Genomic DNA, 27,702 nt, shown 5'->3' on the forward strand with positions numbered 1-27,702 from the left:
AAATTGCCTGAGCCAGAAATAAGATCTGCTTCAGAATGGATGTGACTGAGTGTGTCTGTGAGACTCAAAGTCTGTTTGGGACAGGAGTTAAAGCTTGGACACAAATGTTTTACTTCACTCAACAAACTTAACTTTTATTTTGTGAAACTGGCTTCATGCACTTTGATGAACGACCCTGTGAGCCGCCAGATGTTGTGTTCTGCCTGATTGCTCAGCTGAAGAGAAAAACAATATATCACAGAATGCAACATGTTCCTTACTTATCTACTCTTAAAGTGAGAAGACAAAAGGGTCTGGCCTTGAGAATGAAGAAAAAAATGATTAAAGCAGACTACAATGCAGAGAAACACATGCACCAGCCTGATAATACCGGTGGGTCACGACTCGAAACGCTTGAGAACCCCTGCTGTGCTGTATAATACAACATCTCTGCAACTTACCCAATTTGGGAAGTTCATATTTTGCTGTCACTGTGTATGTGAGGTCCTGCACACCACCCTGGGCATTTTGCAATAGATGTTTCCTGTTCATTGCTAATGCAGTGATCACAGTCAGATGTGGACATCTCCCTCCAGAGAGTGAATCCGATGACTTATGTAAACGTACAACTGCAGGAAATAAACTAGATCACACCTATGTTGAATCAAATGATAAAACTCTACAACAAGCTTAGAAACAGTAGTTATAATTCATCATGGGATACGTGCAGCTGTCTGCCATAGTCTGTCACTTCACTGTTCATGAATGTTTCCTGATTTTTCAAAACTTCCTCCTGTGAGATCTGCCCGTCCTCGTCGCTGTCCATTTCCTTGATGAGGTGAAGAGCCTGTTGACAACAGAGAATCAAAAGGAATAGTAATTAGGAGAAAGGGAGCTTTTATTAATGAAATACCAGGGATCATCCAAATACACCATGTTTTAAAGCTCATCCAGTTATTGTTTAAACCTGTTAACTTTGAACAATTTTGGCTTTACCTCTTCTCTCGCTGAACCGTAGCTGTTGGGCGCAACCCACCGGAGCTGCTCCTCTCGATTCAACCTGCCGTCCTTGTCTTGATCATAGAGATCTTTAAACCGCACAGTTTCCTCAATCTCCCACTGCGAAGGGGGATTCTCTGATGAAAAAAAGAAGTAAAGTGATAACTCTGCATAATTGAAAAAAAAAATTTTGAACATATTATTCTATACTATAAAAAAAATCTCTGTGCCCTCACCATCACCATGGACATCTCCAATAAATTCCCTTAGATTGATGAATCCATCTCTATCCGTGTCATATTCACTCAACACATCTTCAATGGCAAAGTCCTATCAGGGGAAAAAATGGATTATTGAACTGTGACATGAAACAGATTTGAATTGGGAGGAAGAAGGTTAAAAAGTTCAAATTGTCTTACAGCCATGTGATCCACTTCAGACGGGTGTGTGAAGGCAAGAAACTCTGTTACATTAAGGCCGGGTCTGCCGTCCACATCAGCAAAGTCAAAGCGCCTCCTCTCCTTCAGGTGGAGCTAAAGTAGATATGAGGCTGCTTTAATTTCACATGATTTAGGATGTGGCCCAGGATGAATATTTACTGAACGATGAAAGTGAGCCCACGTGTCTCAGAGACTCTTGCTCTGGATCCTCCAGAATGGTGCTGTCATCTAAACTGATGAGCTGGTTGTGAGCAACCGTGTTGTATTCCGCCCATGTTACAGCACCATCTTTGTCAGTGTCAAACTCGGGGAAACGCTCCTCTGCATCTTCCAGAGCATATTTTCTGTAAACGTGCTGAATCCACAGAGTAATCTCCTCTGTGGAGGAAAAAACACAGAGCAGGACGAGCATGAAGTTTAATGAAGCCTTTCACAGACATATTGGTATCTGCGTTCAAGTTTGCTCATATGCTAGAATATGAAAACCTTTGTTGTACAAAATACACAAGGCTAACACAAAGATTGTTTTTTAAATAAAAATAGTTTATTTTAATTGTAAAGTATCAAGCCTCAGTTATATTTAGTAGTCATAAGGATTTGATAATGATATTTTAGGAATCATTGAGAATTTTGTTTTTTATATATATATCAGTATCAACATTGGCCTCCAAACATTCCATATTAGTAAGGCACTTTAGTTTAATCAACTAGGTTCATCTTCACTATCTTTCTTAAAATTTTATGAAACATAAATGTACCTGCACTCAGCAGATTGTTGCCGTTTGTGTCGATCTTCTTTACAATTTCATTCATCTTTTGCCTCTGTTCACCGGGGCTAAGTTTCTTGATCTCCTCCGTGTCCTACAAGTGTAGAAAATGAGTGAAGCACAGAGTGAGCAGGTGATGAATGAAACTGAAGAGTGTAAAAAATGTATATATTAAAAATGAACCCTGACCTTCTCTCCCAGCAGGACATTCAGGTCGTGTTCAGGGTTGTGCTGCTGGCCAATGTAATGATCTTCATTAAGATGCTTGTGAGAAGTTCGTCCAAGTCCAAACTGAAGAAACAGCAACAGCAGCAGTGCAGAGGACGTCATCTGTTGATCAACACAATGCATGCAACCAACAAATAAGGGCTTTTATTGAATTTAAACTTCCAGGTCCACTTGCTGGCTGAAAACTGAAATGACCAGAGCTCAACAGAGTGACCCTGCGGCCACCTGCTGGTGAAAGTCCAGACAAACTAAACCTAACGTGTGATTCTCGATCGTTTTGAATCACGATGAAACCTGACGACTTCACAGAAACTAGTGAAAAGAGCCTGATAGAAAGACTGATGGTGATTTAGTTGTTTTTAGTTCCTGTTTGTGTTGAACACGTTTGACAGAGAGGGATTAAAACAGAGACATTCCGGCAGATCTGAGGGTAAAACCAAAAACATTAGACGCAGGATAAATAGCCAGAGTGATAAACATGCAAAACAAGCCTTTACTGTAGTTAGTGAGACGAAGCTGGAGATTTTCATGTGAGAAGAAGATATTATTGTTACCGTGTGAGAAGTTCGCCACACAAATGATGACGTCATTTACTCTCTTATTCTGGAGGAAAGTACTTCCGGGTTTAAACTTCAAAATTAGTGTCATGTTATACTGGAATCTACTGAATTAAGCTCGAATAAACATACATCAACATACTACACCCCTCTAAAATCCTGTATGATGCTTCACGTTCTAAACAAAATATAATAAAGGAATAATGTTATACATAAAAACAGAACCAGAGGTTGACACAGACCCCCTTACCAGACCAGGTCTGCTATGTAGCTATTAATGCAGGATCCACGGAAGTAAAGTAATATATAATGTTCAATTTGAGTTGAAACCATTTCACCATCTGATGGTGCAAATAACTGCATCTGTATCTACAAATTGCAACAAACTGTTACTATAAGCTGTGTACAGTTACAACTAGTGCAGGCGTATGACGGTGTAGTGAGCTCGATTCTCTTTTTCTATAATATGCCTTTTATTTTGAAGGCTTGCTTAGTTTTTGGTCTGTTTCCGGTCTCTGTAGTTGACTTTACGCGGAGGAAATCAAACAAACGTCCCGCCCGATCATCGTGGTTGCCATGGTAGACCGTGTTAAGTACCGCCCAGTTAGACTCTGTCCCACCCATTATTATGTATCTGATTGGCTGGTGCGTATGTCGCTTCCGTGTCAATGTGGATTCATTGGATAAGCCCTACGCCAGTCAGAACTACAACTGAGAAGACTTCCCGGTTAGGTTGTCCTCCCCGTCTGGCATGACTGTCCATCAACAAGACAACTTTAAACGGAGACTTTCACCTATCGCCACCTGAGCATTCAAAAAGCACCGCGGGTCGATGTCCAAAGACAACCGCCATGACGGTCGACGGCGCGGCGCCGGGCAGCACCGCCTCGGCCCCAGGGTTAGCCAAGGTGGGGACGGGAGGGAGAGGTCTGGCAGCAACAGCCCCGGCTCCTCGCATGGAGGAGGCAAAAGCAGGAATACACCCACCTCCGCGTTGAAGGTGAGAGACGAGCCGTTCATTTGGCTGAGAACGTCACAGTCCAGATGCTCTGCTAGCTAGCTTGAGCTAGGTGACTGGGCACCCGAGGAGGGGCGCGTCTAGCTAGCTGCTCTGCTAGTGAGGGAGCGTTTTTGGGTCACCTTACCCCTTGGAGGTGTGGCGCTGTCAGCTCTGATGGCCTCCCGTGTTCCTAAAAACACATGAGAGTCATCACCTGTCAGCGAGCATCAAGGGGACGATACGTGACCTCGAGAGATGTGTGATTAGGCTCAACTGATTTCGTAGGTCTGTGTGTGTAAGTGTACTTGCCATGTTATCATTGAAGCGTGGTAGTGACATCAGGAGGAACGGTGTGTAAGGCTCACACGAGAATGATCTGGAAGAGTCTGCATCAGATGATGATGATGATGTCTCCTGCTCCCCCAGTGCGTCCTCATTGTGCCTGTGGTTAGCAAGTTTGTTCCATTTGCACACACTCTGACCATGTGTTTTGTCGGCCCAGCAGCCCATGAATCATCAAGTGCATCAAGACCAATCAGATCCAGAGCATCACTCAGTGTGGCTAATGCACACACACGCACGCACACACACACTCACACACTCTCAGCCTCACTGTGCCTGCAGCTATACCCCCATCATTGGCAACATGGGTTGGGGGGGCCGAGCAGCAGGCCTGCTGTGTGCACATGACTGCGCAGTGTTGTGGCGGAGGGAGAGTGAGAGATGAGAAACGGAGTGAGAGCGGCGGCTCAGCTGCAGAGCAGGGAGAGCAGTGCAGAGATGCTGTAAATATAGGAAGCTGCAGAAGAAGGTGCAAGGCAGAGAGACAGCAGCAGCAGTGAGGTGGGCCTAAGAACTTGTCCCTCTCAGTCGCTACCGGAAGAGGAGTTGACACAGCTGGGCAAGTTGCTATAGCAGTGTGGACTACACAGTAGGAATCTATTTTGGTCCTGCCGTCAGATGACGATGGCCTTGCACAAGTGGCACTGCTGGTGAGGGGGAGCGGGTTGCCTGAAGTGGGCTGCAAAAGTATGTCAGGGGCGGATCAGGACGAGGACCCTACTCACAGACTGTGCTTCTTCTCTGTATGTACCCTCTAATCTTTTGATTTTTCCTCTGTGTCTGTCCTAATGACCTAGATATCACCCTCTGTCATGCTGCTTGCATCTGTTTGTTGACCCTGCCAAAGGGAAACCTTACACTCGCCCCTTACTCAGCACAGTCTATAAAATAAGCACCCGCTCTATTGCATGTGGAAGTAGGACTGCCTGGCCAGGGAATATAGCAGGAGTTGGGCTTCACTGTCTATCTTGTTCTTCTACTGTGAAGCCCAGGAGACAGCTTGTTTGCAGCTGATTAAGTGGATCAAGAGAATGTTGCTTTAAGCCTTTCCCCCTCCTCTGGCTGCCACTCTCAGACAGCCATCAACTGTGGGAAGGGAATTCAAACAACACTCATCCAAGGGTCTGTCAAGCTCAGGAAACAGAGTAAAAATCGACCTTGTGTAGATGCACGATGGGGCATTGATGCTCACCCACCTGTAGTTCTTGCTCATTATCAGCAGGACCTGTGCTGTTTGGTGTTCTTTTTATCACTTTGTAGCCTGGCTCTGCTCGGCAGAATAAAGCACAGGCCACTCGACATGTAAAGAATTCTGCTCAGCTAAAGTAGGTCAGCTGGATATCTCCCTTGGGGACATTAAATAGTATCCGACCAATACACGCATGCTGTTTCTACACGTGTTATGCCTAATGAGCCATGTTCACATTATTTTAATACCCTTGAAGTACATTCTGAAAACATTATTGCAAATAGTTTTTTTACATAAACCTCAGACTAATTGTCACTTGTTTTCTTAAAGCCTGAGAGAAGTACTGTATCCGTCATGCTGTGTATTCAAATGCAGGGATCCTGCAGGCATCATTGTGCTGTAGCTTATTTTGCCTGAATAGTGTTGCTCATGAGAGACAGCCAGGGGAGAAGAGAACGGTTTGTTCCATGACTCATTCACTATTAAGAGGAGAGCTAGCTTTTGATTTTTGGGTGGGTCAGAGGTAGCGATGTATTTTAAATCTGAAACCCCGTCTTGCATTTGTCCTACCAAAATAGCAGTGTTTCGGTCTGGATTTCCGTCCCCCTTGGATTTCAATCATTCATGAACAATACATAGAAGCGGTGCAGGCCATTCTGCTTGGAGAGAGAACATAGCGCCGAGTTATTAGCTTCTGTGTTGTTGTGTAACCAACTGTAGTGATGTGAGATTAAAAAGGCAAATGGTACCAAGGACGGTTCAGGGTACGTTGTGAATCTTTTGACTTAGCGGTTGCTTTGTAAATGCAGTTGTTATTATGATTGTTGAGATTTCAGTAACATATGTTTCTCCGTGCCATGGGGATACAGGAAACATGTTGATGCCATGTTCATATTCATTTCACATGAGTAAAAGCTGTGAAGAATAACTTCTGCAGCATTTATTTTGGTCCACAGTGTCTGCTGCGCCTGAGGTTAAAGTCAAGCTCATTGATGCATATTCAATGTGTAGGTCAACCATGATGCATGCTGGGAACTAAGCTAGTTTAGAGCTTCTGCCTGTAGCTGTTTCTTGTACATTTTTACATACAGTATGTTTAGTGTGTGCTATGCTGTGGCATCAACGCTGGCTCACAAGCTCATACCAGGGTTGGACCAATTCATTTTTTTTTACATTTAACTTGCCTTTTTATGACATTTATGCCTTTTTATTTATGTTTGTTAAAGGTGCTATATGCACTTTGTTACACTTTGTTTTTGGTCAGTGTGTTGAAATGGATGTAACCATAGCAACAACATCGCATAGTTAAGGCTTCTACTGGATAACTCTCCAGTAAATAATTATTTTAATTTAAACTCTTCACTCGTCAATACAGCATGAAGCTCAATTTGTAAGTTATTGTGCCATTTAGAGTCAAATAGACGATGAAGCCCAGAAGGCAATGGGATCTTAATGCTGTGTGGTTTATAGCTAACACCAGCTACCACCTGGGTGCTGGTGCAGGTGAAGGTGGGCATGTTGTGTCCTCGAGCTCTCATCCGGCTCTCGTCCTCCAAATATGGTTACTTCTGTTTTTCTGTTTAAGATATTTATAATATATCAGGCTTTTGATACTTTGCAAATACTTGTTTTGGTGGTTTCATAGGATTTGTGGACAATAATCAAAATATATATTCTGACCGAAGTCATTTAAACTGACCACAAACCAGGTTATTCTAATAATGTGAGGATGTTTTGAGGTTGCCTCATATTTGTCTTTATTCCGATAATGTGACACAATATAGTATGTGATGAACCCAGTTGGTTATCTTAGCCTGATTTCAATTATTCCACAGAAGTCACATTGTGTTTGTCTTACAACATATCATGTTTCTCAAATTGACCTAATGTGATATTGAAAGTCACTTCATCTAATCAATCAGTTTCACATCTAATTGTTGTCTGACGTCTTCTGTCTCTCCTGCAGGCGTCTTTCCAGCGCTCCAACAGCCATGACAAAGTGAGGAAGATAGTTGCTGAAGAGGGCCGTGCTGCTCGAAACCTCATTGCCTGGAGTGTTCCTGTGGAGAACAAAGAGGAGGAAGGTCGGTTGCTGCACGCAAAACAAACTCTGTTTCCACAGCCAACATACTATTATTTACCCTTTTTTCCTTTTATATGTTAAAGATTCATATTAACATCACAGGAGTAAATTGAGTGCAACGCTTTCATTTTCCAGACTTTACCATTCAGTAGCAGGTGTTTCTGCTGATGTTTACTTTAGGTGTGTTTCTTTGGCTCAGTGGAGGATTTCAGTGATTTATCAGCTGCTTTACAGTGACCGCAGTGTTTGATCCTTCTCACAGACCGTGCTGTTAGCTGTAACACAATATCTGCTGGAACCCAGTGATCATTTTTCATGTCAGCCTGATAATGGAATAACATATTGCTGAGAAACTCCTTTGCAGGCTAAACAAGCGTACACCCAATTCATGACCCATTACTATGAAATAGGCTTTTATATTGTTTACGTCGTCCATGTGATATCCCTTTTTAAACCCTGTTAGTTTATAGAAAATGGCACTAAATAGAGCACATACCTCCACCAAAGACCAACAATCTCCTTTGATTCAGTCAAGCTGCGCCAAATTCCACATGGATAACAATCCCCTATATGTGCCTAATTATTTTTTTCATTAAGATCCATAAATTATTATTCCTTGGGAAATGACTTGAATTGTCTGCACCAAGATATAATGAGTTTTGACCCGAGCCACATTCCTCCACCAAGGTTTGTGTTATTTCGCCCAGTATTTTTTGCATAATTTTCCTGACAAACAAGCAAACAAACGGACAGGGCTTAAAACATACCTTCCTCTGTAAAGATGGTAACTTTTTAGATTATCTGCTTGACAATGTTGTGTTCCAGGACCTAGGACAACTTTAGGCTTTATTTAGAGATTTTCTCTCAGCCGTCCTACTCTGATATCCCCATCAGGGCCTTCTCACTTTAGCTCTGGCTCTCCATTTTCTTTGCTGGTCCAGTTATTTTTATTCAAGCTTCTTTTCTTGACACCAGAAATCTGCCACACTTCTGTTTATGGATTGATATGTTTGTTTGGTTTGTAAAGATATGGCACAACTGAATAGATTTGGTCTCTACTATTGCACATTTGACACATTTCAATGAAATCATTGATTACTCCAAGAGTGGTTTGATAAGAGTCCATCACCAGAGCATGTTGATATTTAACTAGACTGTGTGTGGTTTACACTTTTTATAAGCTTTTTTCTTCTCTTTTACACATAGCAAAGTCCAAAAACAACTCCATTGGCATTTCCAGGGTTCAGAGGATCAACTCTGGTCAACGAAGGAATAAAAAACAGGTTGGTATCATCATCTGCTTCCACCAGAGGGCACTACTTGACAAGCTAACAGCTGTTGCAGTATTGTCTGAGCCACTCATGGAGAAGCCGTTTTTGAAAAAGTTGCAAAATCAGAATTGTCCTGTAATTGAAGTGTGAATTGCACTTGATTTCCAATCAGTAAATTACTGTCCAGCAGTTGTTCTTGTGTAAGTATGTAAAATTTACAGAAAGATATTTGTTACCCTGCAAATACTACAGGAGACTCATGTGAGTGTTACCGACTGCACTACTGAAATATTATTTAACTGTCTATCATTTTATTTTATTTTCTATGTATTTTGATGTTTTTTAATTTAATATTTAATACCTTGTGACTCACTCTGGTAGAAAATACTTGGTTTATGTGTAAAATCTCTTTAAATGCATGGTTGGTATTGGTAATATAAGTAAAAACAACAGCTGCACCCCCTGTCTCAATGAAAACAAAAAAACTGCTGTGGCTGCTACATATGTAAACAGTTAAGAGATTTACATGACATTGTAATTACTATGTTATTGTTACGATAATGTGTGGTTCATGCCCTGTCCCCACAGAATGCTGGTGTGGAGAGTAAAGGTCCAGCCGGTGCCTTGTTGGACAAGGTGGCAGAAAAGAGTCCAATCAAAGCCAGACAGCCTCGCAAGGTGGACCTGCGAGCGCGCTACTGGGCGTTCCTCTTCGACAACTTGCGCCGAGCAGTGGACGAGATTTACGTCACCTGTGAATCTGACCAGAGTGTCGTGGAATGCAAGGTGAGATTTATTTATTGCTTTTTATTTAAATCCCAGTAGAAATGCATGTTCCACTTTCAGAATCAAGGGGTTTGAGGTTTGACCTCACCAAACATGACTTTTTGAGGAGATGCAAGTGTGGTATGATTTACGAACACTAGAGGGGGGCAGAGATCAGAATGAAATCTCTCCCTCACATTCCTCCTGATCTCTGCTTTATGTCAGAGGAGCTCTCTGAAAGCTTGCTGGCAGGAGAATTATCACAGGCCTGGCTCGGTGGACTGAATATCGATGACAGACTGTAAACAGTACAACATTGTGTTTGTTGTCTGGCATCTCGGCTCCTTTTTTGTTTTTGAAAAGTCTACACCTCATAAAATCCACTGCATATTTGACACAATTGTCTTATTCTGGAATTGTGTTTTTTGTTTCGGTCTAGCTGTAAAATGGTACTGTGATGTTGCTCCAGGGCACATTGGCGTGATCCTGCTGGTCCTGTGTTTTATTGATTAACCTGCCATGCTGCATTATGCTGAGCATGGTTCTGGTGACGCTCTGCGGTCAGTACCATAGCCCAGTTCCCTGTGGTGTAGTCGGCTTGCTGTCAGTGCCACAGCGCAGCTCCCTGTGGTCTGATCAGCGTTGTTGTCACTTGGCCTGTGTCAGACATCTGGCTACGAGGTGTTTTTTCCCCCTCATACCACTGTATCTCTCCACACCCTAATGCTGTCTAATGGCCAGGGAGCTTGGTGCTGTTCACAATCCCCCCCCCAACCAACTTTGCCTTAATGGACACTGATAGATGATGGAGTCATCTGGAGGGGAAGCAGAGTGCTCTGATAGCCCCCAGCCACAATCCCCCAGCGTGGCTGTGGGCTGCATCGGTTCTCAGCTAACAATTTTCCATCGAAAAACAAGTGCACAAAAACATAATCAACAGGAAGTAACGCCTAATTCGCTGCCAAGGCTGCTGCTGTAATGCTTTTTGTCACTTAGAATGAGAAACTTGGCACTGACCTAATATAATGTTTCCTGTTCAGAAGGAAATTGTTGAACATGTAGTGATTGATGTATGATTATAAATAATGGCCACACCTATCTTCTCCATGGCCCCAGGCTTAATTAGCTCCTATAAACTGTTCCTTTATCCCATCACCTGATTTATTAGACATATCATTTAGAACAGGAAAGAAAAGTATGCTGTATTCTCATGTGGTTGGAATCAGTTGTCAGTTTTTAATCATGTTTGAAGGGAACTTACAGAGGCGATTCTAATTTAAAGTAGTTGGTGGGGAAAAAAACAGAAAAGTTAATTATTTACCTGAGGTCAGTAACGGCGACCTAGGCTGTACCTATTCATTCTTGTCGCTGTGAGGACCACAGGCTTTTACTGCCCATCACACTTTACGGCAATGCCCCTGGAAGGTTAAACTTTTTGTCATTCCTCATGAAATGTTATGTGAGGTTTGTATTTAGGTAAGTGTGCCGGTTAACACGCTGAAAGCTGCTTTATGGTGCCTTCAGTCACTGTTGGTGTATCTGTCAGAGGTGCAGCAAAGCTCTCCGCCTCTTGGCCTTCATTACCAAATGAACACCGGGCCACAGCAGCAGTTGCTGCCTGTTAACCAGCTCTAATCAGCAGACCTGCTGCTGGACACATCTTTCACTGGCCTGACTCGTCTATTAACTAAAAGCACTGTGAAGCTTTACTCTCAATTACCACTCCCTTCACGCTCCACATCAATCAGCTGTGACTCTGTTTCATTAGAGCTCTGGGGAAAAAAAGCTCTGCACCGCCCGCCACCTCTGGAAAACCAACACTGTTTGCAGATAATAGACATTTGGCACTTTGAATATTCCTGCTCTGTTCTTCCTCAAACGTAATAGAAAAAACTGATTTTCTAGTTGGTTGTTTTTGTTTATATAGTTCTAATGCTGCTGGCTGAATGAGGATATCCTATGAGTTACCCATAGATGTGAACGTAAATGTATCTTGGTCTCTTTATATCAGCCCTGTGATTGGTTTAGTTTGTAGGATGCATTTTGATGGTATCATATATATTAAACTACATTTACTGCTGTATACATTTTTATTGTCCAACAATATTAAGTGACAAGTAGCATATCTCTCTCCATTGTCGTTCATGGTTCCCCTCTACATGTTTTTGTTAACAACGTGCTGTGTATTCACTCTCCTCTTGTGACTCTGTCTTTAGGAGGTTTTGATGATGTTGAACAATTACGTTCGGGATTTCAAAGCTCTCATTGACTGGATCCAGCTTCAGGAGAAGTTGGAGAAAACAGATGCCCAGAACAGGTGATCTTTGGTTTGTTTGTTTTCTTTTTCTCACGCTCTTCTTCTGTCTCTCACTTTCTTTCACTCTCGAGTAGAAGTAGAAGTGCCGGTGTCTGGTCCCCTGGCCTTGAGTCACAAACAGAACGGATCAATAGCCTTGGCTTTAATTCAAAGTGATCCCAGAGTTTATTGGCTTCTCTTTAACACAGTGACCACTGCAACTGTAAATTGACTAAGAAATTACAGTCTCCCAATTTGTCCGTTTAAAGCATGCTGTTAATCAATAAGACAACCTGAAACTTTTACATGATCTACTTTTGCATAAATTGCTGCAAGTGAATCAACTTATTTGCCTAAGTTTGAGCCAAGCCTGTGTGGGTGTTTGACCACTAGTATTATGGTATAATTAGTGTTTTAGTGTAATTGTTACCTCTCTCACTTGGTTCAGGCCCACGTCTTTAGCATGGGAAGTGCGTAAGATGTCTCCGGGACGTCATGTGATGCCAAGCTCCTCTGCAGACAGGATGGTTCCTTCTGCAGGTGTACGTCGTAACCTCAACTTTGGGTAAGCTCTGTCACACGCACTACAGCCTTCTTCAGTCATGAGCTCTGGAGAATGTCCGGACTTTCTCTGGAGTTTGCCTTTCACAGATGAACGACGCAGTGGGAAATCTCTGCTCAGATGCATTCACAGCAACACATAAATCCCTGGATCATTCTGGCAAGGGGTGGTGCAGCAGGCAGGATGTAACAAAACAATTCTGCTGTGGAAATCAAATCTTTTTGTTTACAGTATATCCCTGATTTGGCATATCCCAGTTTGGTTCACTGTTTTCTGTCACCATTAGGGATTCAATTTGCTTTTAAAGACCAACAGAAACTTTTGTTTGATTAATAATGAATCCTAAGGGTTACTGTTATAAACCCATCCCTAGTTGTAATGATGCTCTATGCTTGTTTTTTAAGGGCTTAGAAAAACCAAACTATGTTATCAAGCAATACAGTCATTGATTGCTGAGGCTGAAGCATTTGTTTAATGCAATTTGTTGACTCTCTCTCACTCTTCAGCCATAGAATCAGTTGAAGGTGTAGATGAAAGTGTCAGTTAAAGACTGCTGAAGCATGGGTTCAATATGTGCACTGCTCTGTAATCGGATGCGGCAGGAAATGGATATTGATCATGATGGAGGTCCGTTGACCAATACAATTCCAGGCTATCTCTGAATGGAGAGTGCTGGGGGGAGGGTGCCACTTTCTTCAGACCGTTGGACTTTCTTTAACAGGCATGGCTGAAGCTGCTTAGACTGGATTTAATTAAGCTGAAAATCTTACCTGTTGACATTAAAGACTTCACTCAGTCGGTCCACATTTGCTTGTTTTCATCCATGATGTGTGTATGTGTCATATTCAGCGGTCCTCCACCATCAATGGCTGCAGCCCGGTTCTCCCACACAGGCCTCAGCTGGGCAGACCGAGTGAAGTGCGTCCCCAATTCCGGTCAAATGAACTCATCTCAAGTAGAAAAACCCGGTAAGACGTTCTGCTCAGACTTACTCCATGCAAAATATTTGTATTTTTAATCAAATTTTTGCAGTATGACAATTAACATAAAATACAGAAAGACCACAAAGGCCCAGTCTGAAACAACAAGAGACAAGGGCAAATGTCCAGGGTTTCTAAATGTAGTCCAAACAGTCCAGATTAACTGACAAACGGCTTCCTGACACAGATAGAAAGAGGAACCTGTCCCTTCCTTCAGTGATACAGGCCGATCAAATCAAATGTAAATAAATAAAGATTAAAAAAACGTATGGGTGGAAAACTAACAGAATATCAGTCATTATATAAGAAGAGGCAACGTTTGTACAACACACAAATAGATGCAACATAGCAGCATTATACATGTGCAGACCTTTTGGAAATAGTAAAAAAACTTACCTAACCAGTTTCATCTTCGTAACATGGTGGCGATGTACTTTTCCATACTAGTAATATTGGCTCTTTAGATACAAACATGACTGTTTTCAGAGGCTGCGTTTGATGGGAAGGACGAGTTATTGTCCTATCAGAGCTGCCAGATAGGGCCAGGTTGATGAATATCAATTTGGTATTCTTCGGAAAACTATTGTATGAATCGATATAAGGTTTTGATGGAGCAGCTCTGTATACGTGGTTTCTTTCACAACAGAGCACACAGTAACATATCTTTCTCTGCTTTATGGATTGAGTGCTTTATGTATTTTCCAGGTAAAAAGGATGCTGAGGGCTGGGAGACTGTCCAGCGAGGACGCACTACCAGGCCCCGCTCTGCTGCCATGGTTGCCAAGGTCAGTCCTGTCTTGGCCAACGTCCCCCCAAAACAGGACAGCGACAAGGAAGACCAGCCACATCTGCCGCCGCAGCAAGAGCAGAAGCTCCAACCTGACTGTCCCTTGGAAAAGGACTCGACTAACACGGACATTGAGCAGCTAGACCCCGTGGATCCTGACCCCCAGGGGAGCGTAGGAGGTCCAGAGAATGGGCACACGATGGAGGTACTGAGGTTCAGTACATTGTGAAGTCTTTCTCTCTGAGCAGTCCCTGGGTATCAATTATTCACGAGGAGCTGGGTAATAGTAGACCGTTTTATCAGCCGCATTTGTTTTTGTTTTGGGCTCCATGGTATTCATAGGCACTGTCCAGACAGACATATCAGTTTTAAGTCGATTGATTGTACACTGACATTTTAGAGGCCGAAAACCAATTTTCGCTCTCATTAAATAGTCTGTCAATGCTTCGAGACACACTTGGTAAGAGTGTGTTATAGCAAGCACTTAATTTTTAATGCAAATCAGTATTTATAATTATCTACTGAAATTTATCATAATTGGATGTACAGGGCATGTTAGTATCAGCTTCCCTGCATGAATTGTGTTACCAGTTGAGTGTTGACTGGTCTGATTGTTGTTTTTTTGTTACTGCTCTCATGAATTGCTTGAAATATGCATGTTTTTAATTGAGTTTGCGTGTGTTTGTGTGTGACTGTCGGTGCAGCCCCCAGCAGGGAGTGTACAAGACTTGGGGCAATGTGTCGACGCACCTTGTGAGGACGCGCCTCCCCCCATAGCAGCACATACCCCTTCCCATGCCCCAGAGCCCGCCCTGTCCTCAGCCACAGTCCCACCAACAGACCTTACCTTATCAGTCCCAGTCCCGGTCCCTTCCCTGGCCCGCTGCTCATCCCCAGATCCACCCCAGACGGACGGGCTCGATGCGCTGTTGGTCTTACAGGACAGCGCGGCTGAGGAAGGTGCGTCACGGGGCATGGCCACATCTGCTCCAGGACAGGCCGAGACTCCCATGGCAGCGGTGAAACTGGAGAGTGTGCTGGACCCCACAGAGCTTTCTACTGTGAGTGCTGAGAGATGGAGGAGCAGAGGGAGGGGAGGGCGGGGGGCCAGGGATTCCCCAAGGGTCCTTCAGCGCCTAAACAAAGTCAATCTTAAGAAACTGCCAGACCAAATGTGCAGGCAAGACTGCATAGCTCTGTGCCGTGTTGTTACAGCACCATTTACTGAAGAAAAGCTGTCTGTAGGTGGCTTTTGTAGGAAAGCAAGTGCTCCCTTGGTGTTGCCCCCAAAAAAATAATCTCTCAATTTGTTTTTAGTTATTTTTGGCCACTTTTAGAATTCTATGCAAAAAAATGCTGCCAAACGTAGACTGAATTTCCAGGTTGTGTTCAAACCAGTGTGGAGTCATTGGTAAACACCGTCTGTCTACTTCAGTCACTATTGTTTAGCATTATATAGTGACTGTAAACAGAGCTTCGTTCAGTTAAAGAAAGATAGCTACACCTCTAATTTAGATACCGTCAGCGCCCTGCAAAAAACACTTCAGCTCAAATCCAAATCAAAGGTTATGATGTCAAATATTTTCCACAGGATACTATAATGTTTTACCTTTAAATTATACAGATATTATTACCTTGAAAATACATAAACTCCCAAAACATTTTAAAGGCTGAAGTAAGCTGCCAGTTTCACAAAGAAGAACCATCAGTGGCCTCCTTCCACCATCTCTTCATCCTCACAGTAAATGTGGCCTGCATGAGTATGGAATGCTTCCTCACTTGTAATTCTTGTGGTGATTGTGTGGTACAAACTGTGACTGGGTTGATTTGATGTTCCCCTCAATCTTTGAATCATGCACCCAAGTTAGAATCAGAGAGAGAAAAATGTATTCTTACACTGAGAGGTGCCGCTCACCTCTGACGAAGTATCAGGTCATATGAAGAAAATAAATCTGAGATTATGAGAATAAAGTTGTAATGTAAAAAGTAATATTATTAAGAGTTAAAGAAAAAAACATCTTAAAGAAAAAAGCAGCAAGGAGAACCCATGCTCGCCGAAGTTGCGCTCCCTCTGGATCTTAAACCGATCTCAATGTTTCTTGAGAAACTGTGAAACCCCTTTGATTAGCACACAGATGTAACCATCGATAGCTTATTCTTCCACAAAATTAGGCTATTTCCTCCGAGTCTGTGTAGTTATTTCATTGGAATAGACAATTTCTTGCGGATCTTTTGTCCTGACATTTTTGATAATATAGTACTGATTATATTTTAAACCTGTGTACCAAATAATAATTAAAAAAGTTGCTACATTTTCCTCATTTTAATCGAAATATCATGACTTTATTCAAAAAATCTCTGATTTCTTCCCCTCGAAGTAGCTCTAATACTCGTAGGAGTCACCAAATACTTTGTGTAAAAGTTCATATTTTTATATTAACTGACTAGAAAAGTAAAACACCTGATTGTCAGTGATGCACACATGCATTGTGCTTTACACATTGAATGGGATCATAGGGAGGAGAAACCTGACACGTTCAGCAACAAAAGTAATTATAATTTTTACTAATGTAGTATATCTCGCTGTACTAATGTATTAATTTGCTTGGGATTATCTTTTGACTCTGGTGTTTGTTGGTTGGAACAATAAGTTGTTATGAAATGGGAAATGTTGGTGTGAGCTGTTATCTGTGCCATTTGTTCAGCCCCAGTCCATGGCAGAGGTACTAGCCAAGAAAGAGGAGCTTGCTGACCGACTTGAAAAGGCCAACGAGGAGGCCATCGCCAGCGCCATCGCTGAGGAAGAGCAGCTGACCAGAGAGATTCTGGCAGAGAACAATGACCTGGACACTGACAACGAAAGCGACTTCTCTGTAAGATTCAAGTCATTTATACCTTTAATGTTTAGCCGTTTTTTAGGGGCATCAATAAGTTTTGATTAAGGTGTTTTACTGTATATTGACATAAAAACACAACTCCTTACAGGCTAGTATTGGCAACGGAGGCTGTGGAGTCAATATTGACTGGACCGACGTGTTGGCAGATTATGATGGTATGGAGGTCAACGTCTAAACCCCAAACTTTCATTCTTTCTTAATGATAAACATATTTATGTCTGTCTAATTTTCTTTGCTTAACTTTCTTGAAGCTCGGGAGCCATGGCGTCAGGGTACCTCATGGGGGGAGATAGTAGAAGAGGAACCTGCTCGGCCTCCCGGACACGGGATCCACATGCATGAGAAACTCTCCTCACCATCGCGCAAAAGGTGCAAAAACCTTTTCTATATGCAGTAGTTGGTCCATTTTCAAACTGCCTGCTTAGTGTATTTCTTGACACACACTCACAGTATCTATACAATCAGCTTCTCTTCTTGTTCAGTGCCTCCCTGAACAGCACCTCAATCTACTCCTATGCAATCCCCTCATCTTAATTTGACAAGGATTTAACCCAGTAGCCTCAGAGTCAAAGACCCACTTACTAGATCTGACCTCTTTCTTTATAGGTTACCACCCAGAATGTCTAAACAGGCTGTGGTGTCTATCAGATGCCTGTGTCTGCCTTGCGTGTTGTTGATAAGGACACAGAAAGAGATGAATGATTTGTTACTATGTTTTTGACAGAACGATTGCAGAGTCGAAGAAGAAACATGAGGAGAAACAGCTGAAGGCGCAGCAGCTGAGGGACAAACTCCGCGAGGAAAAGACGCTCAAGCTGCAGAAGCTCTTGGAGAGGGTGAGTAAACCGCGCCAAGTTGACGGAAAGCACCCTGAAGAAACTCCTCGCAAGCTACGGCCAGTCTGACTCACAACGAGAGGTTCTGTCAGCACGCTGCCTGATAGAATCACTAAATATTATAACCCCCTCCAGTCGCATCCAGGCCAGCTGGCCGCAGACGGTCGTGAGAGAGACCCCCTAGCCAAAATCAACAGCCTTTCATGAAGTTTGTTTTTGTTCTCCAAGCCATAGTGAGATGAGTGAGTCCTAGAATAAATCAGGATTAACCACATAAATGCATGAAGTGGTGTATATTCACATTAATCCCAGGGGGGACGCACTGGAGTGGGTAGCAACTGACCAATCAAAGAATCCGTTGTCTGTGCTGTACATTTTTTTAACACTCAAGCTTCTGTCTCATTCTCACTTTCTACAGGAAAGGGAGGTGATGAAGTGGAAGGAGGAGCTGTTGGAGCAACGTCGGAAGATGATGGACGAAAAGCTGTTGCATGCAGACTTAAAACGAGAGCTCCAGCTCCAGGCAATTGTAAAGAAGGCCCAAGAAGAAGAGGCCAAGGTACAGGAGGGGATCCCCTGAAAAGCTGTAACAATATGCATGTGACCGAGAAGTTTATGAATTAAGTGGACATCTGCAATCATACCTTTTTATTTCTTATTATTACATTAGCAGATACAACAAATAGAAAGCTGCATACAGGCAAACTGATACCTCCATTCTTTATTTATGTATGCATTCATGTTTATTTGTAATTTTACACACTGCATATGTTTATCTGTCTGTACAGGTGAATGAAATTGCTTTCATCAACACTCTGGAAGCCCAAAATAAGAGGCACGATGCCCTGGCCAAGTTAAATGAGTATGAGCAACGGTTAAATGAGCTGCAGGAGGACAGACAGAGGAGACAGGAGGAGAAACAGGCCAGAGATGAGGCTGTGCAGGTGACGCAAAAAACAATTGTCCATTATAATTTAAATTTTCCACAAATAATTGTCATAACCTGTTCATTCTCTTCTCCTCTTTCTGCAGGAGCGTAAACGAGTCCTTGAGGCAGACCGGCAGGCGAGAGTGGAAGAGCTGATGATGCGGAGGAAAGAGCAGCAGGCTCGTATCGAACAGCAGAGGCAGGAAAAAGAGAAAGCGAGAGAAGATGCAGCAAGGGAAAGGGCCAGGTTTGTAGCACTTCAGTATGGGAGTGAATACATGTAAACAAAAATGGCTGCATCAATCCTTGTTTGATTTTTAATAGTAGAGCAATGAAAAACTTTTTCACAATGCTTTTTGTACATCCCGTCTGAAGAGACCGAGAGGAGCGTATGGCTGCGCTTAGTGCTGCTCAACAGGAGGCCATGGAGGAGCTACAGAAGAAAATTCAGATGAAGGTGAGTTTCTATCTTGTTTCTCTAACAAACATTATGTAGGAATCCCCATTTCCAAAATAACCCCTGGTTTCTGGTTTCTTCCATAGCACGATGAGAGCAGCCGTAGGCACATGGAGCAAATAGAGCAGAGGAAGGAGAAGGCTGCCGAGCTCAGCAGTGGTCGACATGCGAACACAGACTACGCCCCCAAACTGACACCATACGAGCGCAAGAAACAGTGCTCCCTGTGTTGCGTTGTGGTATGTACAGTTTTATCTGTGTCAGGGCTGATCGATGTCTATTGGTGCCCTTGACTTGTATGCACAGTGTTGAATTGAACAGCAAACTATGACTTCTATCATTGAGAATTTTTTTTTTACAAAATCCTCATTACTTTCAAATTATCCTAGATTGTAATTAAAGTGAAAGTAACGTGTGTTTATCACACTCTGTATATAAAGATGGACGACATGACAGCTCCCCAAAAGTGAAGCCAAAACGCCAAAGCCACAGCCTGGTGTCATCAACCTATCCTCCTCCATGTTGGTGGACATGGCCTAACCTAAAAATTTGGTATACACGTCACAGAATTTGTTCTCATAGATGGTTTCTGTTACTTAAGGTCATTCTTATAATACTGACATATGTTCAAAATTTTGTTTGAATTTGAATTAAGCCTTGTTATAAAAATGGGGAGAAACTCCATCGCCTTTTCGTGCAACATTTTGATTTAATTTCTAGATCAGGGGAGGAAGAGGTGACATGTTGTTCATTTTTTATATACGACCTATAGTGTGTCTTTGGTTTGTATATATGTAAGGAAAAGAAAAAGAAACTTACTGCAATAGCTCCTCTGTGTTATTTGTTCAGCTGCATGCATATACAACTCTGGTTGGTAGGCGATTCAGAGGGTTTTTGGAAGAGGGCACATTTGAATGAGCAAATCCAACAAGCAGACGCGTTAATCTCTCATGGAGCTGCTGCCACGGTTACAAGGGTGAAACACCTTGAGTCCTCAAAGCAGCATCAGATAAAAAGGGGTTTGGGGGGGTGCATGAGGAAATCTTGTTAAAACGCATGATGACCTTGGCCAGCATCTGACACCAGAGATCATGGATGGGTCAGCAGAAAGCACTTTATTTAATGACATTAAACACAAACCATTCTAAATGGGCTTTGTTCCAGAGATGAGAAAACAAACCTTGCCTCTTTTGTTACGGTTTCACAGAACTGCATTTATTTATCCATGACCTCCACTATATTATTGGGAAAACACTCTTTTTAATATTCAACTTGTATTTAAGTACTAAATGTTGTACATGTCAAATCCCATTTCCTCTCCTTTCATTCAAATGTTGTTTTGGAAGAGGCAAGGTCACGTCCCATGGAAGAGCCCATGTTGTATATCGTTTCACCAGGGTCCCATGGGGCTCCGTTGACCCCTCCCTGCCTCCCGTCTCCCGTCTCCATTGTGTCCGCAGCAGTGACCTCTGACCGCTGTGTTTGTGTTTGCAGATCGCCTCGGAGGTGCACCTGTTCAGCCACACCAAGGGCAAGACGCACCAACAGGCTGTGCGAGACAGTAGCAGCATCCAGGGACGGGAGCTCTCTGACGAGGAAGTGGTGCGTATCAAACCACACCCTGCCACGAACAAACATCCACTTATCCCGTCAAAGAACTCTGCACCGCTGCCCCTGCTTGTGTCATGTAAAAAAAAGACAAAGAGACACAGTGGTTGTCTTTTATGTTGTGGCTGTTATTATTGTTTATGCTTCCCCTTGTACACAGCCAAGGCTCTGTTGCTGGCATTGTGAGATTACAAATGGGCCTTGAAATGTACACAGTTAGGGTTCAGTGCTTCAGTGGAGGGGTGACATCACCCCCTTGTCTCCAGGCTGTTTTTGTCATGGAGCGCTTTCCATGGGAAGGCAGCTCATTAATGCAAGGTAACCTCTCTCAGGCTGCAATATGAGATTGGCTTTCAGCAGCAGCTCATTGTGAGGCTGACAACTGTTGGTGCTATATGCAGCACCTTTGGCCCCAGCAGTTCCTTCATTCAAAGCTTTTTTCAGTGGGAAATAATTGATACCCCCTCTTTCCTTCACTCTAAATCATTTCCTCTCCAAATGCAGGTCATTCTTTTTTTTTGACAGTAGATAAACAAGGCAATGGAGAGAAGCACTTCACCAATACAGCCCTATAAACAATTCATATATGAGCACTTCTTCATATACACACTCCATTTTACTGTCAATACTAATTATTTAGAGTTTAAGGCTGTGCTGAACTCAAGTCGTCCTTGTCTTATCCCACGTCTGGCTAAACCTGCTTGACAGGTATGTTATTATTCTGGGCTATTACTGATGTATCTTTAATATTTAAATTCCCAGAACTTCTTTTTCTTATTATATGTGAAAGCTAATCATGTCTGAAGACTTTGTTTAGATCAGACTTATATGTGCCCCCCTTGTTATTTATATTAAATTTAATTTCTTTCATGCTACTGCCAACTATTTCAAACTGCAGCTCCATAACTCTTTGTGCAATGAAAGATTTTTAATTAAAATGAAGACAGTTGGCTCGACCATGCAGAGGTCACTGCGTAGCTTTTCTGTGGAAGTGGGCAGCGAGCGCCCCCCTGCGCCTTCACATTCTGTCATTCTGGTAGACTGTTCGATTTTAACACAGTGATTATCAGAAGCGCATTGCAGGATGAATGTGCAGGAAGAACACATGGGATTGCGATCCCTGTTATTGCTGTTCTGGTCTGATAGGATGCAGTTATGTATATGCATGGATTCAGGACATCATTTTTTGATCACCTTTAAACATGATGTCTTAAAAGAACTGGTGGTTTCTCTTAAGCCGTTTTCAGACATGGACTCCGGAAAATGTCAGCATAATGGGGTCAGCACTTTCTCTGTAGTTTGTCTTTCACATATGAATAATGCAACAGGAGATCCTACAGCCAGACGCATTCTCAATAAGAGGAAAATCTCTGTATTGTTCATGCTAGGTGGTCGCGGCATGCAGGAGGCAGGACATAATGTATTAATGCTTGTTGGGAGTAACACATCCAGCACATAGACACAGGCTTCACCTAAAGTTCTCGAAATTTGTCTTTCCAAGTTGACAATTTTATCAGGGTCTTCTACGTATATGGCTCATCTTTTTTTCATTTTGAGAAATTTGTATAATTAAATTTTTTTCAGTTTTGTGTCCTTTGCGTGTTAGAAACGTCACCAAGACACCCGCTCGCTGTGAATACCACAGATAATCTCCCGCTTTATTCTTTCCTGGGCTCACTTGAACAATATCTGCAGTTTTTACTAGGGTGCTTGTAGGCGAAAACTTCAGAGAGTGTCTGTAACAACTGACTGTGTTCTCACGTACAACCCTTTCGGATAATTTCTGTAGATTATCCATATTTCAGTTCATGTCTGAAAGCAGCTTTGCAGAGGCCTCTCCTCTGTTCAACTTATTTATAAGTGCTCGGCAAGGACGGTCAGAGGAGGAATCCATGCTACAGAGGGTATCAGAGCTGACCTCCCAAATGCACTAAATAGTCCTTAAGGTCTTGTCGTTGAAGCTCGACTGATGACAAATTGAGAACCTTGATGAAATATCCAGACTGCCAGCTGAAGCTAGTCTCTCCCTCCCCACGCTGTCTTGAGATCTGTCATCTAGTTGTAGCTGCAAAGCTCCTGTGAAGAGAGAGATCCAGTGAATAGCTTTCAGTTCGTCTTTGTTTGATTTGCCCCCTCCTTAAATGTCACTGATAGGATGCAGTGGAATACAAACATGTCATGTAAACCACTGTAGTGATGGTAACCCAACCCAGAATAGTAGTATCGCATCTTACCTAGTAGCCAACATGACATACAGCTGTTTGCTCTACACCAAATGGAAAGCCTACCTCTCAGGCCTTTTGTATGTGACACAAGAGGCAGTGAATGAATATATCCTATAGAATTAGAACTTGTGAAAGCTGTCATTTAGGTCTGTGATAGGTCTATTTTGTTTAGAGTGGTATCACATTACTGCAACCAGAGGCAATCTGTGGGGTTGTGCAGTAACACTGCCCTTAGGCCAGTTTCTTCTGCTGCTTTGTGACAGTGGTTCAGTGTTCATCACCTGTCTGATTGTCTCTTAAACTCAAACTATGCATCTCCCATTTATGCTAGCAACAGAAAATATGATGCAGTCCAGCACGGGTCAAAATTTGCAAAACCCACAACCGCCCACAAATCTCTGTACCGGACCGGACCAGTTACCCATCTTCAAGTCAAATCTGGACCTGCCAAGACTGGTTTAAATATGACAAGCAACCTGTCTGTCAAATCAAATGGCTTATTTCCTACTTTGGTGGTTTAGATGTGTTTTTTAAAAGTTGAGCGATAAATCAAACCGCATCAAATTATCATCAAACAACCCCACAACTCTAGTTGCATCCCACCAGAGATGGACATTTTCTCATATTCCCAAGCATAAAAAAACCATTACAGAAAATCTTGCTCGTAAAATAACCAGTACTGTTTGAACGCATAATATTGTGTATTTATTTAGAAAATAGATTTTCAAGGCTCTTAAATTCTAAATGGTAAAGATAATTAGGATGAGTTTCCCTGATTCACATTTGCACATTTAGCCCCCTAAAGAACACCTGTTCTCTAACAACCTTTATTGTAAAACCCCTATTCAGACAGCGGGTGCACTGACAACACTGACCAAAGGGTATATGGCATCTCCCACACAGGTTTAGCTAGACAGCTGAATGGAAAAAACCTTTATCTGTGAGGTCATTCTATTCTCTGGGGTGCTGGATGACAGCTTAATTGGGTAATTGCTTTCTTGCACATGCATCATGTTGTTCAAATTGTGTTACATTCCCTCGTCTCCTGGTGGAACTATCAGAATCATCTGACAGGGCCAGACAGGAAGCAACACCTTTAGCCCCTTTAGCATATCCATGCTATCCATTGCCTCAAAAGATTGTAGACTATTGGAAGTAATTGCAGGATACAGTGGTGATATTGATAGGTGTAGAACTACATGTCACACAATACATTCAGTGCAAACTTTGAAATGAGCAACCTTTTATACAATGGGTAATATTTTCTTCTGTGTTTTTTAACAATGAAAATTGTAAAAGGCACATTTGCCTTCCTAAATTAAGGTAGTACTGTATATTGTCCCTTTTCCTCAGTTATCTTAACTTTTGTGTTGCAAAAACAGTTACATACACAGTTGGTATTTTAATGACACCAATATTCAGACTATTTACTAGTCTGAATGAGACATTATTCGATGATGGTCTTTATGTGAGTTGCTAATGGAATATTTAATTCATATTCCTGTTTCATGACACAGACTTTGCACAAGCTACATCTCTTTTTGATTTTTCTGTCGTGAAGTTGTTGGTAACTGTCCTATTTAGTGACTAGGATAAAAAAAAAATCCACATGTCATACTTTGATTATCACCTTTTCAGAGTATATCTTTATTCTGGGCTGATAAGGTAATCAAAAAATGCTGTTTACAAGGCAGCATATTATTCAGACTATTGTCTCAAGCTGGTTAACATCAGTATATTGGTGTCCATGTAAACAGAGTTACTGATAATGGCTAACATTCCTGAAATTATCATTGCCTACATTATATTGCTTTCTTTTTTTTCTACTCTAGGAGCATCTCTCTTTGAAAAAATACATTGTGGACATAGTGACGGACTGCTTGGTTTCTTCTGAGAACATGAAGTACGTTGAAGAAAGGCAGAAGGCGCGGAAGAAGGCGAAGAAGCTCCGCGCTAGGATGAACTCCAGGTAACAACCATTTTCTCTCTCCGCCTCTCTCTTTGTCTTATCAGTCTGTCTCTCTCCACCTCTCTCCATCCTCTCAGAGGTTCAAAACTGTGCCAGGGCTTCTATTTTTATGAGTGACAAAGAGATGGAAAGCAGATGTTATGTGCATCATGGCTGTCCACAAGATAACTCTGATGAGCTTAATTTATGACCACTTTCTGTGATTGGGGAACAAAACTGCAAATCGATGCGTAGCCTCAAGCTTTCACCTGTAAGAGCTTTCCTCCAAATTGCTGCCAGGGTAATGCCAAACCCGAAGCCTCCGTCAGTGTACAGGATGTATGTTTAACTATGTATGAGCCATGCCTATTTTTCTTCGGAGTTATTGATTTTTAAATGAAGTATCAAAGAAAATCAATAGTAATCAACAAATAGGAGGCAAAGCTGCTGTGTGTCAGAACCTGGACCTGAGCTCAATCAATTTAACCGGCTGTCAAAACAGGGAAGGGGAGTGGAAGGAGACACTGTTGGAAATACCCACTGTTTGATGTATGATAGCACCTCAACCACAGTGACTAGTGTAACTCTGATGTACTGGACCTCTGCACACTAAAAAGGAAATCAAGATATGACTCCATCAAACTCTTTCATTGATTACATTAAATAAACATCAGACGAACAATATGTAACTTCAGTTGTGAAGTTGTGTGATAGTTGTGAAGCAGTGTGGGATCGTGGGAGTTGTTTTCCTTACCACCATTGCAGATGAACATCTACCTGATCAAGCTTACGGTTACGCATTAAAGTTTAATTCATGTTACGCTGCAAACAGCAATGATTAATCATGATCCAGTATTAGGGTTGTTCGTGTGGTTTCCCTGAAAGTTGCAGAAAAGACGGGCAAAGCCACGGTTAAAGTGGAAATTACGCATTTAAAGGGTGACCAAAATCAAAAGTCTCATTACTTGAATACAATTGGGGATTTCTAAGGGGTTTGAACATGGTTTTGGGTGATGAAGGTACACACGTCAACAGAATAAATAACAGACATCTATAGTCGTATTTGCTTATGAGGAATATTAATCTTTTGTTGTAGAGGAAAGTGAGAGAAGAAGAGCAAATATCCTTCACAAATTCCCACAATCACTAAACATACACTACCTTATAAATCCATGGGCTTTCTTTTTTGTTGGAAAACCATACAATGGCCCTGAAACTCAAATTAAAACCAGTCAAGTAAGCACCAAGTAAACACCACAGCTGAAAATAGTTGAGTTGTTTTTATTCTCCTGTTAGTGTTAGCTTTTGAGCATGAACATGGAAAGAAATGGTTGCTTTACTTACACACACCACACATCGGCGCATATTGGCAAACACAAACGGCGATACCGATACGTCTGTGAAGTGGTCAGGCTCAAATTATAAGCAAACAACCCCACAACTGTCATCACAGTCATCACATTTGGATTGAAACTTTGCTAGAACTTGCCTTTTTTCCCCGATGGAGTTCTATCCAGTCCCAGCGTTCGGAAAGAAAACATAAACAAAACAAACACTGCAGAAAATATCTCATGTGAAAAAAAACAAGACAGTTTGAACTTTGGCAGAAAACTATATTCAACTCAGTTCCTATTGGTCATAGTGAGAGGTTGATTTACAAAATGGATAAATTACTTTTCATTACAAATCCAGCAACATGTTTTTTTCTTCTTTTGGCTCGGGAAATGTTGTGCTTGGTCAACGTCTGCTATTGGAAAACCAAAAACTGACCCTGAAATCCATTCAAAAACTCCCAAAACAGCCATGGTCTTTTTATTCTCTTGTTAGTGTTCGCAGTAGAGCATGAACATGGAAAGAAACACACACACACACACACACACACACCTCAGAAAGAACTGAAATCCTAAATATAGTCACAATAAACCAACTTGATGACGCGGTTGTGGCTTAAGAAGTAGAGTACAAGATTGTATATATTATTGTATTGTACAAGAATCACAGAGTTGGTTGTTCAAAGGTTTAGCAAGACACTGAATCTCAAATTACCCACTAATGGCCTGAGTGTTTGTGTGTGTGTGTCTGTTAGGGTGAGTGAGAGGTATTGTAAAGTTGCTGTGTCCTACTCCGATTGAAAAGTGCAATGTAAGTGCACTCCATTTATGACATAATGGAAGGTATATTAACATGGTCCTAAAGGGAGAATATAGAGAGCATACGTAATGCATTTTATACAGTTAATAAGAAATATATTATCTTCAATTCTCAAGAGTAAACATTAATTTTCCCAAGGTGTACAGGATATCAAATCCTGTACTCTGGATTAGTGTATTCATCAACTCTAGGAACACAATTTATTTAGATATCATGCTTCCATTGCAGTTTCTCAAATTCTGCGTTGTGAGTTATAGCAAAGACAAATTTATACATTTCAGAATGAAAAGAAATGTGTTTTTTTAAGTATTTTTTTATTGGCACATTTGATAATGGACAACATTGGCTCAGTGCAGACTCAGTCTCTATTCCTTATATTTTATATGGATCAGGATTAATAATTAAGT

The 27,702-nt window shown here is 42.0% G+C and overlaps 2 protein-coding genes across 5 annotated transcripts in view; one reads left to right on the top strand and one right to left on the bottom strand.

Moving 5' to 3' along the window:
- Positions 1-107: 107 nt before the first annotated feature.
- Positions 108-3,087, bottom strand: rcn2 (reticulocalbin 2). 2 transcript variants are annotated; one of them, XM_053427780.1, is made up of 8 exons: positions 2,968-3,087; positions 2,375-2,515; positions 2,177-2,279; positions 1,600-1,796; positions 1,398-1,511; positions 1,215-1,308; positions 976-1,115; positions 108-826 (listed from the first exon to the last, which is right to left on the bottom strand). In XM_053427780.1, the coding sequence occupies exons 1-8, from the start codon at positions 3,001-3,003 to the stop codon at positions 683-685; spliced, it is 969 nt and encodes a 322-aa protein (XP_053283755.1). In that variant the 5' UTR covers positions 3,004-3,087; the 3' UTR covers positions 108-682. The 2 variants fall into 2 exon arrangements, with proteins under 2 accessions (XP_053283755.1, XP_053283754.1); XM_053427779.1 differs by having other exon boundaries at positions 2,911-3,021.
- A 758-nt stretch (positions 3,088-3,845) lies between these two features.
- scaper (S-phase cyclin A-associated protein in the ER) overlaps positions 3,846-27,702 on the top strand; it is a 58,395-nt gene continuing 34,538 nt past the window's right edge. The window contains exons 1-20 of one of the 3 annotated variants that reach the window (XM_053427785.1): positions 3,846-3,970; positions 7,468-7,585; positions 8,791-8,867; positions 9,444-9,641; positions 11,837-11,937; positions 12,365-12,481; positions 13,328-13,446; positions 14,164-14,450; positions 14,950-15,306; positions 16,951-17,118; positions 17,231-17,297; positions 17,394-17,511; positions 17,867-17,978; positions 18,397-18,537; positions 18,767-18,922; positions 19,011-19,153; positions 19,282-19,363; positions 19,450-19,602; positions 20,858-20,965; positions 25,029-25,165. In XM_053427785.1, coding sequence (XP_053283760.1) covers positions 11,846-11,937; positions 12,365-12,481; positions 13,328-13,446; positions 14,164-14,450; positions 14,950-15,306; positions 16,951-17,118; positions 17,231-17,297; positions 17,394-17,511; positions 17,867-17,978; positions 18,397-18,537; positions 18,767-18,922; positions 19,011-19,153; positions 19,282-19,363; positions 19,450-19,602; positions 20,858-20,965; positions 25,029-25,165 — 2,357 coding nt within the window. In that variant the 5' untranslated portion in view covers positions 3,846-3,970; positions 7,468-7,585; positions 8,791-8,867; positions 9,444-9,641; positions 11,837-11,845. Of the gene's footprint in view, positions 3,971-4,766; positions 5,056-7,467; positions 7,586-8,790; positions 8,868-9,443; positions 9,642-11,836; positions 11,938-12,364; positions 12,482-13,327; positions 13,447-14,163; positions 14,451-14,949; positions 15,307-16,950; positions 17,119-17,230; positions 17,298-17,393; positions 17,512-17,866; positions 17,979-18,396; positions 18,538-18,766; positions 18,923-19,010; positions 19,154-19,281; positions 19,364-19,449; positions 19,603-20,857; positions 20,966-25,028; positions 25,166-27,702 lie in introns of those variants that run through there. The other 2 variants (XM_053427782.1, XM_053427783.1) reach the window with 2 other exon arrangements.

The sequence above is a fragment of the Pleuronectes platessa genome, chromosome 7 (assembly GCF_947347685.1).
Source record: "Pleuronectes platessa chromosome 7, fPlePla1.1, whole genome shotgun sequence".
NCBI classification, from domain to species: Eukaryota; Metazoa; Chordata; class Actinopteri; order Pleuronectiformes; family Pleuronectidae; genus Pleuronectes; species Pleuronectes platessa.

Coding starts and splice junctions, on each gene's coding strand:
- rcn2 (XM_053427779.1), bottom strand. CDS start 3,003: ATGACGTCATCATTTGTGTGGCGAACTTCTCACACGGTAACAATAATA. Junction 2,280..2,374: donor ATGTCCTGCTGGGAGAGAAG/GTCAGGGTTCAT, acceptor CTACACTTGTAG/GACACGGAGGAGATCAAGAA. Junction 827..975: donor ACGGTTCAGCGAGAGAAGAG/GTAAAGCCAAAA, acceptor TGTTGTCAACAG/GCTCTTCACCTCATCAAGGA.